The sequence below is a fragment of the Haplochromis burtoni genome, unplaced genomic scaffold (assembly GCF_018398535.1).
Source record: "Haplochromis burtoni strain Fernald_Lab_line unplaced genomic scaffold, NCSU_Asbu1 Contig_98, whole genome shotgun sequence".
NCBI classification, from domain to species: domain Eukaryota; kingdom Metazoa; phylum Chordata; class Actinopteri; order Cichliformes; family Cichlidae; genus Haplochromis; species Haplochromis burtoni.
The window spans coordinates 1,060,671-1,081,825 of NW_024582459.1; the positions used below are offsets into that span (position 1 = coordinate 1,060,671).

The window sequence follows — 21,155 nt, forward strand, 5'->3', positions numbered from 1 at the left end:
TATATATATATATATATGATTTTTATCCATTCAGTTTTGAGTTCCTCTGCTTATCAAGTGTCCAAGTATACTGTCATTCTTAATGGAGACTCAGTGCTATTATATATTCCATGTAGGGGTGTATCCAGAATAAGAAAGGATAGACATTTTTTGAACTTGAGGAGAATAAACTTGGTGTAATGCTAGTAAATTATGTGTGATTCCATCCTTTCAGATTCTGTGGTTTTTGTCCCCCTTCATGGAATCTTACCATCATCACAACCAAGCAGAAAAGAGGAAGAAAACCTTCAGGGCGTTTGTCGTAAATCAACATCAAGCTGTTTTTGGCTGCTCCCATATAGACTAGCATGTTTGATTTGGCAGTTTTTAATGCCAGAGCAGTTACACAAACAAAGTATACAGATTAGGAGAAAAGTGGAATAACAAAGACGATGAGGGAGTAAAAAAGAGCAAATGCCCAAATTAATCACCCTTACCTGAAGAGCAGCAGCACCGCCTGAGGGAATGTCTGGAAATTGTTGTTCCTGTTGATTTGCATGTGGTCCCGCAGAGCTATCTTACCAAACATCTGTATAGGAGGGGAGGGTGTAGTCACAGCACACAGCATATGATGTCAGCATTGACAAGTGAAAGTCGGTCACATTTAGTGGCCAGACATCCCCCAGCAAATCAAACCAAAGTGTCTCCTACTCATCGTCAGTGAAACAAACAATACAACAGCTTCCAGGTGAAACAGAGAGGAAGCAGAGAGACAAAGACAAACAGTAACTAAAGAGCAACAGAGAGAGGAAGATAATGGGAGAGCAAAATAACAACTTGACCAAACAGGAACTCTGAGTGACAAGACTCCAGGGGGACAGACACAGGACGGAGGCTTGCTAAAGGAGAGAAGGTGAGAGAAGATAACAGTGGGAGGGAAACAAGGGGATAACAACCTGACAGCTTACCTGCATGCCAATGACGGCGTATATGAAGAACAGCATCACTATAAGCAGAGCTACGTAGGGCAGAGCCTGAAGAGAGGAGAGATGCATCAGTGGCAAGTTTTCTGCAGGCTTATCCTACACCAGAGCTGGAGTCCATTCATTTTCATTCAAATCTCACTCGTCCAATTAATCTTCAAAGTCACAATCTATTTTTTTCTTTTCTTTTTTTTCTTTTTCTTTTTTTCAAACTTGTGAAAGTGAATGGATCTGCAGTCTTGTGTGGCACAACACCAAAAACAATCCAGGACAAATCATCTGACTTCAGAGTGAAAAACCTCAGCAAAATACAATCTGTTCTCTGGACTTAGCCAGGAGATCAGTCCCAACATACAGCACATGCACCAAACAAGGGCAGAACATTGTTTTTCTATATTAAGACGCATTAGCAAAAGTGCAGGACTGTGCTCCTGGCTAATATTACTCCTGTGCATAGAAGGGCAGGGCCAAGTCATGATGAATAAATGAAAAAGTTAAAGCCTGCTCATAAATTAAATAAATTCTATAAGCGCACAAAATATTAATGCATAGCTCAAAATGATATTCACAACCACTGCTGATTTTTAAGCCTGTGGTTCAAACAGGCAGCAGTAGTACAACATGAAGTGGCCCGTCTCAGCTAACGCAAGAGAGAGAACAGATGATTTTAATGTCCCCACAACTCTCTATCAAATGATTTCACTTTTTTGGTGGAGTGCTTCGTTAAACAAAACTTGTCTACGGCTTAACTCGCCTACGGGGAATGGTGAGCTCTCAGGGGTTAGTAGTAGGGCGCAGGGTGTTTGACGGTAATAAATAGAAGAAGAAGAAGAAGAAGAAGAAGAAGAAGAAGAAGAAGAAGAAGAAGAAGAAAGAAAAGAGGAGAAGTGGAAAGACGAAGAAAAGATTTCTCGTTAAGGTATGGATTTTTTTTCCTGTTTTCAAACTTCATAATCTGCTTCTGTAGTTAGACTCCCAAACATCCTCTCCATTACCTCACACCATCCCTCTTTTTAAAAAAAAAATAGCATCTACCTGACCTTCTACGCAAGTAAGAGGTGGGGATGAGGAGGGACAAGGCGAGGCAAGGAAAGGTAGCTTGTGAGACTCTACCAGGCTGGATTTACACAAGAACAAGGGCATTTATAGCTGCATGCATCTCAGAACTGAAAATAATTTTTAAATTTAATTTACAGACTTTAAATGTGTGGTTAAAATTAAAATGTCTTGTAAAATCTCTTAAAAAACAGAACTTAAGTGAAAGCAAATAGAGCTCTGAAAGGAAGGACAAAGAGAGCCACTTCTCCCTGTGTAAACCCAACCCCCCTATTCTAGCATGTTGTGTCCGGTTCTCCCCTCACTTGGAAGGATTTGATGAAGGTCCACAGCAGGGTCCGAATCCCTTCCCCGCGAGACAGCAGCTTCACCAGCCTCATCACGCGGAACAGCCGGAAGAAGGTGATGGAGATCCTGGCGTTCTCTTCAGAGTTCTGCAGTCCCTTTTGGTGGGGTTTGGTGTTTTTTTTTTTGTTAGAAAAAAAAACACAGGACGCATGGGAACACATGCAGATAGATAGGGAAATGAAGCAAACGCACACGCACACACACATATACACACGCACGCGCATAAATGATCATGAAAACATGCATATGCACACAGACATACAAGTAACATTTGTATCCATATTTCCACCCACACATATGGGTGTTAATATGAATAAAAGGCACACACATACGCACACACACACACACACACACACACACACATACAGAGTTAATAAATGGAAACTTGCGTCCTACAAAATCCCATCAAAATCAACTGACACAAGAGATCTGGGAGAGAATCGGGCAGTCATGCTTACGTGTATGACTTCATGGAAAAATCCCTTGACATTTCTGATTGAATCCGCTTCATTCATGTTTACAAGCATCTGATACACCTTAACGCTGTTTCTTTGACCTCACCACACCGCCACCATAATCACAACAAAGAAAGCGTCCAATTACAGGTAAATCTAGCCATGCGCTGACATTTGACAAACAGGCTTTTAAACACTTTTGGGACCTCTGAAGTAAATCTTCTGCATTTATTCTGCACTGCTATAGACTAAAAATCTAATATCTGAGACTGGGACGGAGAGTCTTCCATCGATGGAGGTAAGCACTCTCATAAATCACTGTTAACAACTCACAGTAGATACAATACAAAAATCCGAGCCTGTGGGCTGATTCCTGTTTCAATAAATCATGCAGACAGGCTAATTGTTTGTCACAGATAAACTGGCCACCTGGAGAAAGAAAATCCAAGGATGATATTCCAGAGGATAAAGTTATTACTGCCCAGTGCAGTGACTGCCATGTAGAAACACTATTTACCTGTGTGGTAAATCTCCATATCTACACCATCTGTGTACTGTGATCTTCTAGGTCTCTTTTTATTTACAGAGCCTCTAGTATTTTGCATCTCCAGACATTTATGCATTCAATTATTTGAATTTTTGCTGCTTTATTAGGTAAGGTTAGCTAATGTTTCTGTCATCCACAGGAAATAAGTCTGCGATAAAATATTCAGCCATCTAGCAGAGTGCTATTCTAATACAGATTTATTTATTTATGCTGTTCCTGCTCGTTCTCCAGGACAAAAAGGCAGAAAAACAAAGGCAACATCAGAGTTTTTGTACAGCACGATGCACACAACACAGCAGCTAACGGCCAAGCTAAGGAATAAATATCCACAATTTACACCACAAATGACAGCTGAATCGGGTGAAAGCAAGGATATCGGCTCATTAGCAATCCTAATGACAAAACTAGTTATGCAAAATTAAGGAGAAAATCTCCAGTTCACCATTATCTGACTGGCCGGTATGCACAAAACAAACCTGACTACACGCAACATGTAACCAGAGGAGAGCCGTGCTACATCTTTCGTCACTGTAACAATGAAATGTGACCCAAAGAAACACGGCATCAGCCTCTCTGACCTCTGAATCTGCTTTGCCACTTGTATTTTTCCAAGAAGCCATTAATTCTTTATGTTAATCCCACAAAGAACACACAGTGTGCTCCCACAAAGAACTTGCCATTCTCCACACATCCTGCTGCAGTTTGGGATAACAGATGTTGCACGGTGCGTTACTTTTCAACATATTACTGATCTGATTTGCATTCATTATTTGCACTAGTCACTTGCTATGTGTTGCAAATAAATCAAAGTTTGGAAAAATGACTAGTCACTTCTATTTTTATGTAATTCAGGGATAAAAGTGTGTTGACAAGTAACCGATAACATGCATTATCCCAAACTCCACTGCCAGATATGCTAAAAGTGGCACATCCTTCTGAGGAGTGGAAAATCACAATTCTGTACTGCATGTAAATACCACAATTGGACCACAGTGGGCACCATTGCACCATTGAAAGAGTGGGGGTGGGGGTGGGGAGTGAGCAGAAGAAGTACAGTGACAGTAAGTGTAACAGAGAGAGAAAGAGAGCCAAAGACAGACACTAAAGATAAGGAATTGTTGGAAATATTCAGAGACAAATCACAAGACTGATTCGTAAACAGACAGACAGATACAGACAAAGAGACAGATACAGACAGATAGATCAGTGGAGAAGAGTGAGAAAAAGAGAGACAGCGTGACCATGATGGCTCGTACTGATGACGAAGCGCGAAAGATACCACTTCCATACGGAGGGCAACTTGCAAGCCATGGGGAGGAAGTGGGGGCAGCTTGCGCCATGGCAAGAATGACAGCCACCAAGGAAAGTCACAAGACTCCAGTGATACTAGGCCTGCATAACGTACAGTGTCCTTCACCATATAGGACTACACATATATAAACATTTAAAAAAGCACAAACAACAGCGATATATATCTCGGCATGCTGCAGAAGTTAACAGCATGAGCGACAGAGGGGGAGATGACAGGGTGGACGAGAAGATCATACCGTGGATGGCATAGCAGAGGGAGGGATGGAATGATGGAGGGATGAAGGGATGGTGGAGGAGGTAGGGCGGCGGGCGAGGTTACCGTCGGAGCGTACCATTGGCCTTACCACAGGGGGGTGAGAGGAGGAAGAGGAGGAAGAGGAGGACGAAGAGGACGAGGACGAGGACGAGGAGGAGTCAGCCGGCTTTAAGGAAAGGCAACAAACATCAGCACCAGAGTAGCGCCTTGGTGTGTGTGTTTGTGTCACGGTGCAAGTGTGTTTATGTGTGTGTCTGTGTGTTTTGTTTGTTTGTTTTTTTGAAAACGAAAAAAATAAATAAATCACAAACCGACAGAGTTCAATCTCTGATCGAGACTCATATGGTGGTGAATAAATATAATCTCATCAGAGCCAGATATTAGAGGGAGATATTTGTGTGATATTACTGCATCTAGAGAGTGACCTATCCTCTGCGAGGGCCAGATCAGGCTGAATCACTTCTTATCAGAGATACTAGAAGACTGAAACATGTAGTGATGAGAGATGGTGGGAAATTTCTGTCCTTGAGGGACAAAAAAAATGAATAACGCTCAGGAGCTGCAACACAGGGGGTGAGAGTTGTCGTAGAGTGTGTGTCTATGTGCAAAAGCTTATATGTGTATATGATCGGGGATAATTTAAGTGAATCTACATTTAACCAAATTAACCTACATTAATCAGGTGCATCTTTCACCAGAGAATAGTCACAATTCATGTGAAATTAAGAGTTTTTTGGAAGTTTTACTTTGAAGGAAGCATCCACAGTTAAGATGCTGGTAAGATAACATATAAAACTCTGTAAGTTCCACTAACTGCAAAGACGATGCTAGACTGTGGAAATTAGAGCTTGTGTGTGTCTGCATGTATTAACGAGCACACAAACCTTGTGCTGTAGGGAGCCACCCACTGGTTTTCCCCGACACTGCAACATTTCAGACTGCTGGGAGTGATAGATTAACTAACAGTTCAATCTATGACTCGGAAGCGCGTCACTCTGCGTTAGAAATGGCCGTGTTGAAATACCCCTCACAAAATAAACGCATCATTACTTCCTGTCCTGGTTTTCAAAATCAAAAAGGTCTGAGCGGGTGAGTTTAAAGGAAGAGAGAAAGAGGGTGTTTAAGAGACACAATAGGAAGGAAATTAAGGAGAAAATTGGGAAAGAAAAGGAAGAGTAGAAGAAGGGACGGAAGACATGCAGGGAAATTATTTTAGAGAGTTGGAAAACAAATTAAAAGAGGAAGAAAACAAGGAAGGAAGGAATGAGGGATTTTATGGGATTTCAACAGGGCCATCTACACGCCTTTATGATAACACACACACATACTAACGATGTACACAGAGTAAAAAGTCTTTACGATGCACCACTTCTCTAAATAGAAAACGTAAATAATAAAAAACAAAAGTAATAATCTCTTCACATAAAAAAGGAGATCAGGCATAGCAAGCCTGAAGAGAGAATATGACTATATGTGCGTTTGTGTGAGCGTATGAGAAAACTGAGGTGCAATCGGGGGGGCGATGAGGGAAGGGAAGGTTGGAAGAAAGGGCAACTGTAGGAAGGAGGGAGGGATAAAGGAAGGATCTGCAGGAAGGAAGGACGGAAGGGTATAGGGGAGGAAGATAACCTGATTTATATTAAGTGTGGACTAAGTAACAAACTAAAGGCATGTTTGAGTGTTTTTCTGAGGATTATGATTAAGGGCCATTGTTTACAATGTGCTTTCATTTCAAATTGAAATCAAAGCTTTGACACAGAATCCAATTAAACTTAAAATATCCTTCATTTATCTTCTTTTAAAACAGATCAAAAGTAAAATATTGATACTACACTGAATTTTTGGCCCTGGAAGATCTTCAAATAAAATATACTTTTAGCAAAACACAAATTTAGTCCTAAAAAAATAATCAAACAGTCAAATTATAATATATACACAATATATAGGCTGAACTACAGTGCAGATGTGAGCACATTTAAAATGGATCCGAGTTGTTCACTCACATTGCACGCCAATTTTTTCAAGCAAAAAATTTCATCAGTTCAGTCAGTTTAATGGGTAACATGTGTGTCATGGGATTATTCTTACCCGTTAATTTACGTTACAGAAGCTCGAAAATATTTTTGTTTCATTTGTCATATTTATGTATATTTTAAAACACATGTTTACATATAGAGCGGATAATTGTGGACCTCGTAGGGCATATGAAACACACGAGAGACCCATGTTACCCAGCTTTCATTTTATGTGAGCAAGCTGCACCGCAATCAAACGTCAAAGAAAAGACAGAGAAAAAGAGAGAGATAAACATCCATAAAAGAAGAGTTCAGTGCATTGAAAAGGCTCAGAAAAAGAGAAGGAGGAGGAGGATGGAGAGGAGAAGAAGAGGCATTCCGAAGATAGAGAAAGAGATGCAGTCCATACTGGCATTGTCCGCAAGACACCGCTCAGAGCAAACCACTACTGATCTGTTCAAACTACTGCTACTCAAACCAAAACCAAAACGTAAAAGAAACCATACAAGGTTTAAGAAGCACCCGCAGGTTTCTGGGGAGAATTAGAGATCCAGGATTAAGGGGATATTCGGTTTTAATGACCGGAAGATATGCTGCTAATCTAAGTCAACCAGGCACCCAAAGGAGCGGCGAAGTGGGTGCATTTAGATTGGATGTTTTAAATATTTACTACAGGCAAAGTGATAAGGTTTTAAACGCCAGCCTGTTACTGCACTCCACTGTACACTCGTGTACATTTGAGAGATGCGACTAAGGAGATGGCGGCTGTTAAATACATTCACTTGTGCTTTCGTGGCTGATGCAGTCGCAGGCTAAGATTTTAAATGTCTATGTGACAGGGCCCCAGTTCAAAAACGGTCAAGAGTTCTCAGAGTGCGGAGGGTTTCTTAAAAAAAAGACACCGGAAAAGAAAAAAACTACAGGAGATAAAGACAGAAAAGGTAGCTTGGGCAGCGCATCGCCCAAATTATTAAAAACTACCAGAGGAGAAAATGAAGAGGAGGAAAAAAACAAACAAACTTGGGGCATGCCTTTAGGTTAGAGGTTAGAAAACAATATGATGAATCATTCAGAAAGAACTGCAAACCAATTAACCAAATCAATCAATCTCTCAATTAACCAACTCACTCAAATCAAAGGCAATCTCCAAACCAAAGTGCTAAGTGCAACATCAGCGGCTTGTATAGATGACAAAAGTGGATATCTCTGGCCCAACACACCTCAGTCTTAAGGTGGTTATTCAACCTGTTTATTTAAATTGACATTTGTGCCTTTCTAAACAGGAGCTTCAAGATCAGATACATTATTGAAGATACTTTATGATCCTTTATTAAGTCCCTTGACAGCACATTGTTCTAATAACTAAATAGAAAAATGAAATAAAGCACATATCTAAGCATACCCAAGCAACGATAAGCAGCTTTGTCAGCCTCTCATGGGGACAAATGCCTTCCTCATGGCATGAATACAAGCGCTTAGCTCATACATGCCTGGAATACAGTAACTGTACTGTATTTGTATGCCTCACCGGTGCTATCTGAGGAGGAAAAGCTGCATATGAAATAAAGTACTGATCTACATCTATGCATGCTCTCTTCCTGCTTCATGTTTTCAAACCAGTTGGAATTTTTAAGCTGGTAATATGTGGATCCCCAATCTTAAACAGAAAAAGGCTGTATTTATTGTGACCTCCTAAATAAAAGTCTTTTAGTGCTATTTATTATGTTAGATTAGAAGACTAATGACTGACTTTGAAGGACCTTGTTCTTTCTAGCTGAGGGACAGCCAAGCTCTGCTTACCAAAAAGACTGGCTACACCTAGCTCTTTCCAAGATCACTGTAGAGAACACCAGCACCACTATGTTTTGTGACTGAAATCAACAAAAGAGATGGGTGGCTACTTTCTTTTTAACCCTTCACCACAACTGGGCCAGCTCTTCTCTCCTGGTGTCTTTATTTTCCTTTTCAAGTTATGCTAACCCTAACTTTGACTCAAACATGTAGTCAGAACTCCATCAACATTATACTAATATTAAACACTTACTTCTCCAAGTTAGGGTAAAAGTACTGATTCTTGAAGGTGCTATATCCTTGATCTAGTCCTTAGGAGGTCTTAAAATGATCTCAATACAGCCTCAGATAAACAACAAAACTAAACATATTATACTGTGTTATTAATTTAACAAAAAATAAGTCAAAATCCAGAAGCCATGTGCAGGAAATTTATCTCTAAGTCAAACCATACAATGCTAAGGGACACTGCAAAAAAAACCCTGGAAAAAGCTACATCTCATGCTCTACAGGCCTCAGTTAGTTATTAAGTGATAAAGTTCATGACAGTACAAGCAGAAAAAGAATGTGTAAATATGCCACTACAGCTTAGGTTTGCAAAATTGCATCTGAACAAACCACAAGACTTCTGGAATAATGTCCTTTGGACCAAGAGTGGAAATCAAAGTGGAGATGTTTGGCCATAATGCACAGCACAACATTTGGAGAAAACCAATCACAGCACAAACACCTCATACCAACCACTCCAACAGTGATTTGAGCTTGTTTTGTTTGTTTTGATAGACCATCAACTCCTTTGTATACCAAAGCATACAAGGGTCAAACGTGAGGCGATCGGTCTGACAGCTAAGGTTTGGCTGAATTGGGTCATGTAACAGGTTAATGATCCGAGGCACAGCAGCAAATCTACAACATAAAGGCTAAAAAAAAGAAAAGAATCAAGGTGTTGCAATGGCCCAGTCAAAGTCCTCAATGTTTGGCACACTTGCTTCTGGATTTTGGCTCAATTTTTGTTAAATAAGTAAGACCTAATTTTAAAAATTGTTAAGGACTAGATAATTTTAAAAAAAAAATGTCTTGATGTATTTTAGAATTGACAGAGGGTGAACTTTTTTTTTTTTACCATAAGTGTATAGAGAATTACACTTGTTCTCGTGTTTTGTTTTTTGTTTTACAAAAGATGCAAAGCTTTTCAGATCGAAGGGAAACCATCAAAGAAACTTTAATGATGGGCAGGTAGAAGAAATGTCGAAGTAACATTAAGGTCTTCGGTGAGGCCGATCATTAGTACAAATGCACTTTCCTCTAAGGATAAATGAAAAGGACCGTGCAGTTCTTAAACTCTACTCCTGCCAAAGAGCACTTTCAGTACCACATGAATTAAACACTAACTGTCCCTGAAGTGTAAATACAATAGACACTCAACATTTGACTTGTGTTTGGGATATTCATTCTTATTCAGCCCCACCACTGACCATAGGGCCTCCACGTCGATGATAAATGAATTCATACATACATTTACATAAATTTCATGGGTCCCGAGTAAATCCATTTATGGATCAAATTGTTCCCCATGTCTCCACATTGCTACTGTTGGACAAAGGAAAATGCAACTCGTGTATGTTTCTCGCTATATATAAACTCAGAGCGCTTTTCTTCATACCCTCAAAACACTGTTGTTATAATATGAGAATCTGCATTCGTTCCTTCATTCAGAATATAATTTCTGCATAAGATAAATTGGATACAGTAACAGGCCTGGATATACCACTGTTGTATCTGTCATGCTATACAGTGTCCATCATGCCAGGGAAATGTATCCCCTAAGGCAGTGATGAAAGACCAAATAAAACCAATGTGTAATCAAACCAAGTGCTGAGGAAATGCAATCGGTTCTATTGACAAATGCAATAGTCTCTGATGCTACTGATACTAAGCAGACCGAGGCGTGAAAACATATCTCAAGCAGCTTCAAATGTTAAAAGCTGCACTGAAAATTTGGCATTTTCACACTGCTTCTAATAGTAAAAAAGTGATTAGGATTGCTTGGGAAGAAGGCATTTTCTTACACAAAAAGAAAATAAACCAAAACAAAATTAAAGGAGGCGATACCTTACCACGTCCAAAGACAATCAGATATGGGAACAAAACAAAGCTCAAAAACTACAAAAACCCTTCAGAAGCCAGTAGTTTCCAGTTTGATTGGGCCCCATATGGCTGTTTTATCTGCCAGACTTACTCAGCCATCTCTTAGGTTAAAATATTGTGCAGCTGCAGTTTTCCTAATCATTTGAAAGCATGCGAGATGGGTATCAGTGCTCGGTCTGTTTGTGTGTGTGGGAATGGCAGAGCAGGCAGGCAGGAAGGGAGGGAGGGAGTTTGGACTACTTACGTTAACCTCAGTGATCGCTATGTCAACAATGCTACCCACAACTATCAAGGCATCAAATGTGTTCCATGCATCAACAAAATAATGCTGTGTAGGGATGGACAGAAAAGGAAAACAACAGAAGAAAAGGACAAAACATAAGACATTTAAAAAAATGGAAAGAACGGAAATTAAAGGAGAGAGGAGAAAAAATAAGATAAAAACCATTACATACATGAGCACTGGAGTTTTTAGTAGGAGTAGAAAGGGAAAGAAACAACAAAATTTAAAAAAGGCTAAAAAAGAAAAGAGGGGGCAGTCTGAAGAAGATAGACAGCACAGGTAGAGCAGCAGCGATCGGTCATGCTTGTCTATGAGAGGAAATGTCAACAGGAACAGGAACAGTAAGGAACAATATGCAACAAAATCACAACTAAAAAAAATGAGAAAAAGCTGCGTAAGGCTGTTTGTGATTGGTCAGTGAGTTAGTTCAGTTAGTCAGGGGGATCAAACCTGAGTGTCACAGTGTGGCCAAAAAAACAAAAGAAAAGAAACCAAAAAAACCCAACAACATTTTAGATACTGTGAAGAGTTAGGAAAGAGGACGCAAGACAGAAACCTTTGTGCTCAAAGCTAAACCCTGCCTCTGTTTCCTCGACTTTTTGTGAAACCCAGGAAGAAGCTTGTTCTCGCTCAGGAACCTCTGTGGCTGTGGGTGGGGGGAGTGGGGGTCCCGTGCGTGGCAGCGGCCATCTTGGTTTTAAGAATGAAAGGAAGAGAAGGAGGAGGAAGAAGAGAAGGAGGAGGCTGACAAAGAAGATAGATGAAGAGAAATGACAGCATGACAGAGAGTAACCACAAAGGAAAGGAGAGCAGAAGGTAAGACAGAGTGAGAGGACATGAGACAGAGAGGGAGAGACAAGGAGAGTGAAGTGGGAAGGGGGGGGACGTCGTACTTACGTTGATTTCACTGAGAATGACGTCTATTATGCTGCCAATTACGATGAGGAAATCAAACACATTCCAGGGATCACTAAAGTACCCCTACACAGGATGAGGTGAGCAAGAGGAGGAGGAGGGTAAGAAAGGTAGGTTAGAAGGAAAACAACATCTGCTGCCACTTCGCAGCCCCTATCAAGGTGGTATGAGGTTGTACAGTACATTGAGGAAACAGAAAGAAAATCAGCTACACTTGATGAACCAACACATGAAAGGATAAGAAGTTTCCACTGAGCTATCTGTTCATCGAGTGCAGCTGAATTTCCTGCTCTGCGAAGGATGGTGGGTTAAATGGTTATTTACATCTTCCACGTGCATCTCGGGGCTATTCAGCAAAGCTGTGGCAGTGATTACACTGAAAGCCGACTTTGTTTACTTAACTTATTGTGGGCAATTCTTTATCAGCATTGGTACAAAGGCAGTATTTATGCAAAAATACATCTATATATCTTCAGGCCAGAATGGTATTATTCACATTTATTTTTATAGTGTAATTACAAAGAGCTGCGTCTTTGAACATTAATGAACCTTGGAGTTTCGTCTGCATACACTGTCGTCTAATACGTCACTGTGATTATTCTTTTTTTTAAACACATCTGGACCACTTTGACTCGTTCTCGGTCATAGTTTTGCATATTTTACAGGAATGGAACTAGCGACTAGCTACAATATTTTCAACAAAAACATTAAGTCGTAAGGTATGCATGACAAATATCACGCAACTGTTTGCACCAATTGCTAAATTGGTGGCTACACACACTGACGGGGAATGGAGATCAATCTTGCTGATCTATTTTAAGCTTCTTCATCTGTCATCAGCAGCTGAGATAACATGAAAAAAAGGGGGGAAAAAAACTCCTCCTGCCATAATTCGTCTGCACAGTGCAGATATTAGAAGGTATCCTTGGCAACAGTGGTTTTAATGAAGTTGCTTTCAGTTTTAGGAATAATAATGAGAACTGAGAGTTAAATATTAGTCAAACGGGGGTTTGGCATTAGTACCCAAATACTCATTTATGAATTGATTAAATAGAGAGATTAGACAAAATAAGCATTGTCTAAATAAATAATTAGATTATGTGATTCATTAAAGACTTAAAAATATAAAAGAGTGGGAAAAACTGTAAAAACATGTAAAAGTCTTTGTTAGTGTTACTGTTGCCCATCCATTGATCAACCTATCAAAAAGTATTGAGGTTAAATAGAATGAGGCAAACATTACTGGAGCGAATTCCTTGCGTCTGTGAAACCTGAGAAGCAAAAGCATTGGTGAGCTCCTGCGTCCTGTGCGATGGCTGTTTAAGGCAAAAGTTTATCAAGGCAAGGAAAAGCATACACAACACCATATGTCCTAAGCACTGTTCATTGTGGCTTGGGAATCTGCTGTCATGCTGCACCACAATAAACACAAGAAAGAAAGATGCAAAACAAGTATCAGTTCGTCAGTATTTTATATGTAAAGAGTCACAACTTAACTGGTGATACTTTGATGTTTTTTAAAAAGAGAAACGCTGCCTTTATGATCTGGCAGTTCATCTTCCTCACATACATAACGCAGCGCAGCACGATGTAAATTCCCAAGTCCTAAAATTCATTGTTCCAAAATCCACTGTTGGCTAAAATACTGCAGAGCATGCATTATGTTACTCAGACAAAATGTTCTAACCGTAGCATTTCAAAAGTCATTACAAGATAACCATCTTGCAACTATTTAAATAAAAAGCACAAACTTTGCAGAGGATTATTGGAAGAAACAACAAAACAAAACAACAGAAGACTTGTAATTTAATTAGTGGTTGGAAAACATTGTGTGCAAAATAGTAGATGGTCTTCATTAATGAGCTCAATTAACTTTTGTAATAACTGGAAAACCTTTGTTCTTTTGATTAGTACAATGCAACAGTAGTCAAAGGAGTAAAGTATAATATGAAACTATGTTATTGCTGTTGATTGCGTTCAAGATTCTCCACTAACCCTGCGGTAATAAGAGGGAGCATGCCCATCTGTTACTGTTTAAATAGCTGAAGCACCAGGAAGTTCTTAGATTGGGCACGGCAACAACAGCAGGATAACAAGGGAACAATGGGATTAAGCACATAAACGCTTTCCTCTAATCAAGGTTTAAATCCATCGTATCGTAAGGAAGGAAATGAAAAAGAATTATGAATTTAGAGCACAACAATCCGTCTTCTGCAACGCTGTGACTCAAAAGCCTTTAAAAAAAACTATTAAACTCTTTTTCTTCCGGGCTGCAATGAGCACTGATAGATAGAGCTGTGAGTTTATCTAATTTCATCTAACATTACATTATAAAATGTCTCTTTGTCTGTGCTTTTTCACATTTCTCTAGTCTGTAGTCCTACACAGGTATCACTGTTATTCTAGCCTGCTGTTTGAGTAGTGAACATACCCTGGGTTTGAAGGCGATCAGTTTAAGGATCATCTCAACAGTGAAAAGTCCCGTGAAGAGCATGTTGAGGATGTTCATGGCATCATTGAAATTTTTGGTCTGTCCATGATGCTGCAGGGAAAAAAAACACAAACTCATTACGCAATGTTAGTTCTATGGGAGTTTTTTTTCTAAATGTACACACACACACATTACTCACCTGCATGGCCAGACAGATGGTGTTGAGAAGGATGAGTGTGAACATCAAATACTCAAAGTAGGTGGAGTTGACCACATACCACACCTTGTACTGGTAAGGGTTCTTGGGGATGTAGCGACGCAGCGGACGAGCCTTTAGAGCGTACTCCACGCACTGACGCTGTGGCATACACACACAAACACAAAGGTGAGCATTTGCCATTTACATGTGTCTGCTGATGTATTCAGCTGTGTGTCGCCCTGTTCCCAGACAGTCATGGAGGAAAAGCTGTAGAAAAGTCTTTTGGCACGCTAAAAAAGCTAGACTACTCTTCTATCCTCTGTCTGCATTTACATGCTTTTTCTGAAACATGGATCATGTCAGAGAACACAGCCGCAGGCCCTTGGCCTCATTCCTTTTGTAAGGTTTAGTCTCATCTTTTTTGAACTGCTGCAGCTCCTCCTGGCTGGGCTCCTGAAGTGGTTCTGCTCCTAAAACTCATGTTCAGCCTCTTCAGATTCATCCGTGTCAAACCCCCATTGCCTGGCTCTTATTCCTTCTCCCTTGTGGCTCCTAAATGACACAATGACTTTCCCGCTCCTGTCAGAACAGTAGAATCACTCCTCTGTACCTTTAAAAAAATCTCTCTGCTGTACTACGAGATTTAAAGTCAGAAAGTTATCACTATACAAACAAAAAAAAAAGTTTCAAAAGTACTAATAATTTTATCGAGTAGTAACTTTACACAAAATATACACGAACACTACCTGGTTTTTGTCCAGCTCGCAGTTCTTATATTCTTGCTCCCCTTGTTCCTGGAATGTGACGATGACGAAACCGACGAAAATGTTCATCATGAAGAAGGCAATGATGATGATGTAGATGATAAAGAAGATGGAAATGACCACGCGGTAGTTGTAAATGGGCCCCACATCCTCAGCATGAGAGTCAATGGCTCGGTACAGTAACCTGACAAAGAGACGGAAAATGAAATCTGGAATTTAAAAAACAAATTGCATTTATTCCATTGTTTAGTAAGAAGTTTCACAAAAGTTCAAAAGAAAACTATTATATTTGAACACTGTGCATGTATTCAAATTGTTATGTATTTAAACAGTCAGTTTAGTCAGTCTGAAAACCCTCTACATGTCATTATTATCACTTTGACCTTCAGATCAATCAGAATTTTGAAAAAGAGGTCAGGGGTCAAATGTGACATAATATTTTAAATCTTTATACGGTACTATCTCTATGTTGACAATAGAAACCACACTTACCACAGCTATAAGGCTTATTGTCAATTTTGGACCAATAAATTACTGAGTTGACCTTGGATGTGGATTGTAAGAATGACCCCACTCTACACTCTTACAAAGTTTTATCTGAATTCAGACACAATGACATGCACACACTCACTTAAACCACAAAATTGGCAGAGGTCATAAAAAAAGGGATCGTAATATATATACATAAAAAAACATCTGCACTAGGTTGTTATATAGACACACACCCTGGCCATCCCTCGAAGGTAGACACGGCAAACAGTGCCATCATGCCTTGTAGAACATCATCAAAGTTAAAGTCACTGTTCTCCCACACTCTTGGGGCTTTGTCAGGCTTCCCCACATCCCCGTCTTTATATGTGATGAAAGAACCTCTGTGGACGCAAACAGACATACACACACATAATGTAGTTAGACTGTAAGAAAAAAGATTAAGATGCCGTCTGCAGGGGGTATCTCTTACCTGCACTCTGCCTGAGTCTGCTTAGAGTTGTCGGTACAGTAGAAGAACTTGCCCTGATTGAAACACGAGACAATTTCTTAGTCAGAATTTTAAAAAAGGGTTCAAAAAGTACATTAACTAACTGATCATATTCCCTTTTTTTACCTTAAAGAGTTGCACTCCAATACAGGCGAACATGAACTGGAGTAATGTGGTGACGATGACGATGTTGCCAATAGTCCTGATGGCCACAAACACGCACTGCACTACATGCTGCAAAAAACCCACCAAATATAAGAGTGAGTGATAAGTCTATGCCTTTTTTTAGAGGACAGATAAGTGTTCATTGTGTGTATTTTTTATGCGTGACTATGTCAACCTTTAGTCCTTTGGCTCTGTTGATGGCCCTCAGTGGTCTAAGCACGCGCAGAACTCTCAGGATTTTTACAACATTAATTGCGCTGGACCTGTAGACACACATTTGATTAAACTACTGACCTGCCAATTTGATTGACCACATCTTACCATCTTAAAAAAAAATATTTGTAATGTTGGAACAACACACACCATAAACTGCTTTCAGTAGAGTCTTTACTTTTAAACACAAACTGTGGAGGCTGATGCAACGAAAAGCTAATGAAATGACAAAAAATGGACAAAATACAATGGACAACTGAAATAAAAGTTCACAAGAAATTAAGAAAGATGACAAAAAACAGATACAAAAAGGAATTTAACACAGCCTTGATTTGTTTTTAGGGAAACATAAAATGTAAAACTGAAATTTTGTCACGGCTTGGAGTGGAGAGCACCGAGAGGCAGAAGTCGAAGGCAGGAGAAGTAACTGAAAGTGAGCAGTTTATTTGGCTGCTGAAAAATTGTACAAAATACAAAAAAGACCAAACAGGAACACAAGGAGGATGAAAAAACATGTAACACCATGGGAACAAAAGAAGGTAAGAAAACAGACGCCATGACAAACAGAAAGGTCGGAGTATACATACACTGGGAACTGATTACATGATGGCACACAGCTAGGAAGAGGGGAGAGGTGCACCAGTCAGCAACAGGTAAAAACAATGAGGGGAAAAAAATAGAAAGTAAAACTGGATACAGAAGACTAACCTTCCAAGTAGAAGAGTAAAACGAAAAAAACGCCGAGATATGAAGACAAACACTAAACAAGGTGACAGAAACAGTGGGAACACAAAACAAAGACACCAACACAGACACGAAAAAGGAACTCAAAGAAACAATGGGGGTACTGTGAGCATGAAAAACAGGAACAAAAACCCAAGAACCCAGAACTCAACATCATGCATTTCATCATCTACACCAAACTACTGTTATTATTATTTTAACTAACATCCCATAGCTGTGAAAGCGTTCTTCCCAAGAAGACCAACGTGTATTATGTTACTAAATAAATTCATCTTTATGCCTAGCTTGTTGCTGTAATGTTGTTAATGTTATTTATTTTATAAACAGAAACTATTTAGCATACTTACTTTTTAGACAGTTTAAAGCAAATAGACTTTGTTAATGTTACGAGTAGTTCTAGCATCAGTTATCAAGGGGTCACTTTCAAAAGCAGAAAGCATACAGTCACGTCCATAATTTGTCTGACAAAGACACAATTTTTTTTTTTTACTTTTTCTAAACTACCATAGTTGATTTAAATCAAGCTATTAAGATGTGAATAAATTTCCCCCTTTCAGCTTTAATTCAAGGTGATTTTACAAAAGTTTGCAATAACATTTCAGTAATTAAAGCCATTGTTTGATACCATTTTCAGAGACTCAAAAGTAATTGGACAATTAAACGACAAAGCACATTTTTAAATATATTTTTAAAGATCAATCTTAAAGAAATATCATCGTACATCATGTTCCTTAGTTGTCTTTTGTGGTATTTCAGCCCTTTGCAGTGTTTCTCCTATCTCTCTGATATTTTAAAAAGTTTATTACTTTAGTTTATTTTGTTTTTAATGAGGGCCTCCTTCAATTGCACTGACATCTCTTTGAGCCTCATATTTAAAAATGCAACATTTTTTGCACTTCAGATATTATGTTTGGGTGTGTCATGAAATAAGAAAGGAACAGGCCATCAATGTTAGTCCACCAATTGTCCAATTGCTTTTGAGCATCTGAAAATAGGAGAGCGTATATGAAAATTGTTGTAATTCCTGAACCGTTCATGCAAAATTTTTGTAAAAGCCCTAAAATTAAAGCTGAAAGTCTGCAATTAAAGTTAATTGCATCTTGATTGTTTGATTTAAAATCCATTGTAATGGTTCACAGAGGCAAAAGTGCCAAAATTATGTCACTGTCTGACAAATTATGGACCTAACTGTAGCTCCTCAAAAACAGATATTAGTAACAGTGTATCCGTTACATAGTAATGCACATGAAACACATATAATATATGGACAAACACACATAATGAAACAACACGGATGGGCCAACATAAAGACACAGGCAGACATTTACAAGCAAACTACTGTGCTGTAAAAGAGTGTCACTACAAGCCAAAGGTCAAATGGTGTGACCTTTTTCAGGTAGAGCTTTAAAAGAAAGTGATTTACATACAAAGGAAAAAAAAGAATAAAATTAATACCATGACATTTTGAGTTGTACAGTAACTGTCTGGAAAGAGCTTTAGCATTAGTCCTTCTCTGATCTGAACCGGGCCTCTCTCAGCGTGATTATTTATACCTGAGCTGAGTTGGTCAAAGTCGCTTCCCTTTATTTAAAAAGCCAGTTTTTCAGATAAATGAAGGAAAAATACAAAAACGCTTTCCACTGTGTGACACAAGTACAAGGAAAAGAAGGTGTTTTCAAAATGTCAACATAAATAGATTTCAAGGAGTGACTTTCTTGATGGGTAAAGTTGTGATTTGGAGGGAAACAATACTCTGTGCTAACTTTGAAACAAAGAGTGAGAAACAAAAGAAAAAAATTACCCGCTGTGCAACTTTTTACAGAGAAATGTGGAAGTTAAAGGCACTTAAAGGTAGCTCGTGTGGAGTAGGATGTTATCAATCGCATATCACAGTCAAACCAACTAGGTAGGTTATTCGTGGAAACGTCAAATTATGTTAAAAGGAGATATTTTAACTGTCGGAGTCTGATGACAGGGATGAAGCACGCCATCCACCTGATGAAAAGGACTCTGACTAGCGATAAGAGAGCAAAAATAGATGAGGTCATCAGGTATTGTTTTGCTATAGTTCTGTCTTCTTAGCTGATGTAAGCCATATTTCATGCTGTCACATTATGAGGCTTACTCGGGGTGACAACACAAACAAGCAATCTGTCATATGTACAGTAGGAGATTTTTTACATGCTTTTTTATGAGCGTTTTTTTCACAGCTTCTCTACAACTTATACTTAAAATGGGTTCTTATTTTGTAGGAGTAAAAATAAAAAAACTATATCACAGAAGTGGTTTAGTTGATCATAACATCATTGCAGTTCTTTTAACTGTGATAAATAAAGAAAAATCCCACTCACTCGCTACCTTTAACAGGCAAAAACCACTGGATTCTAGCATTAGGGCGTCATTTCTATAACCCAGGAGAGTTGCATTTATCTAGAAATATGAGAACTGAATTTGACCTGCCCCCAAAATCCATGACAAAAAGTGAAAAAAAAGAAGAACAAACTCATTAACATCAATTGGATATGAAATGCGACGAGAGTATTGGAAGACCCAGGATAATTTACTCAATGTAACACTTTTTCTGGGTAGAAACCAATTATGTTGCTGCTTGCAAAAGATGCATTCTGCAGTGGATCTGGCTCAAAAAGAACTGCATGTGTTCATTCGTTACAAGTTCAGTGTTATCCTACTCGACAAAACCATTCAGTGACAGATTTGGTTTTATTTGTTCTTGCTTTGAGTGAGTCTTCGACTAAACTCTCCAAGACTATAGGAATATCAAATCAAAAAAGTGACAGCTTTACACGGTTCAGGTGACGGTCTGTTAAAGGGGTTATAACACGGACTAATATGGACTTACGTCGAGAAGTCTAGTCTATTAAGCATCAGAGACAGAAAGTGCAGTATAGAATATTAAACATCACAGCATTTCAATGAGTTATTTGCTGCAAGAAGAAGAGAACATTTTAATAAACATCACAAAGAGACAGCGGATTAGGAGTAATGAAGTGTGAACTTGTTATGAGAAGACAGAGAAGTGTAAAGCACGGAGCAATTTGCTAATAAAAACGTTTTTTTTTTCCGACTTAGGCACTTGATTTGTGTCTCACGCAGTAGTCACAATTTGTGTGATTATATACGAGACAATAACACAAATGCGTGTATAATGATATTTGGAAAATGTTAGTAATATTGGTGAACAAAAGCTTACAATTGACTGGATCAGGTATAACACATGCACCATAAAACATCGTACTGTACTCACTGTATTCCAGAGGAGATGAGGGACACGCTGACCACCACCAAGTCCAGGATGTTAAAATAGTTTCTACAGAAAGAACCTTTGTGGAGGAAGGCGCCATAGGCTGTCATCTGCAGGGGTCAAAGTTCAGATTATTACCTTTTACCATGAGCAGCAATATTTTAGAAGGGTTTAATGCTAGCTTACCAGAAACAACACTATATTACCACATCTACAGTTTTCCTATCTATACATCTAAATCCAGTAAATAATTTTTGGTAAGCACATGAACCAGCTTGTAATGATTAAATATTATTTGACAGCCAAATGTT

The 21,155-nt window shown here is 39.0% G+C and overlaps 1 protein-coding gene across 5 annotated transcripts in view; it reads right to left on the reverse strand.

Annotated features, from left to right (window-relative positions):
- The window catches only part of cacna1c (calcium channel, voltage-dependent, L type, alpha 1C subunit), a 218,234-nt gene that overhangs the window by 20,579 nt on the left and 176,500 nt on the right, over positions 1–21,155 (reverse strand). For 2 of the 5 annotated variants that reach the window (XM_042222948.1, XM_042222951.1), the window contains exons 24-37: positions 20,848–20,954; positions 16,989–17,054; positions 16,801–16,888; positions 16,587–16,694; positions 16,443–16,495; positions 16,207–16,353; positions 15,464–15,665; positions 14,718–14,876; positions 14,519–14,629; positions 12,070–12,153; positions 5,012–5,101; positions 2,324–2,461; positions 948–1,013; positions 477–568 (exon numbers count right to left, since the gene is read on the reverse strand). In XM_042222948.1, coding sequence (XP_042078882.1) covers positions 477–568; positions 948–1,013; positions 2,324–2,461; positions 5,012–5,101; positions 12,070–12,153; positions 14,519–14,629; positions 14,718–14,876; positions 15,464–15,665; positions 16,207–16,353; positions 16,443–16,495; positions 16,587–16,694; positions 16,801–16,888; positions 16,989–17,054; positions 20,848–20,954 — 1,511 coding nt within the window. Of the gene's footprint in view, positions 1–476; positions 569–947; positions 1,014–2,323; positions 2,462–5,011; positions 5,102–11,133; positions 11,218–12,069; positions 12,154–14,518; positions 14,630–14,717; positions 14,877–15,463; positions 15,666–16,206; positions 16,354–16,442; positions 16,496–16,586; positions 16,695–16,800; positions 16,889–16,988; positions 17,055–20,847; positions 20,955–21,155 lie in introns of all 5 variants that reach the window. The other 3 variants (XM_042222952.1, XM_042222949.1, XM_042222950.1) reach the window with 2 other exon arrangements.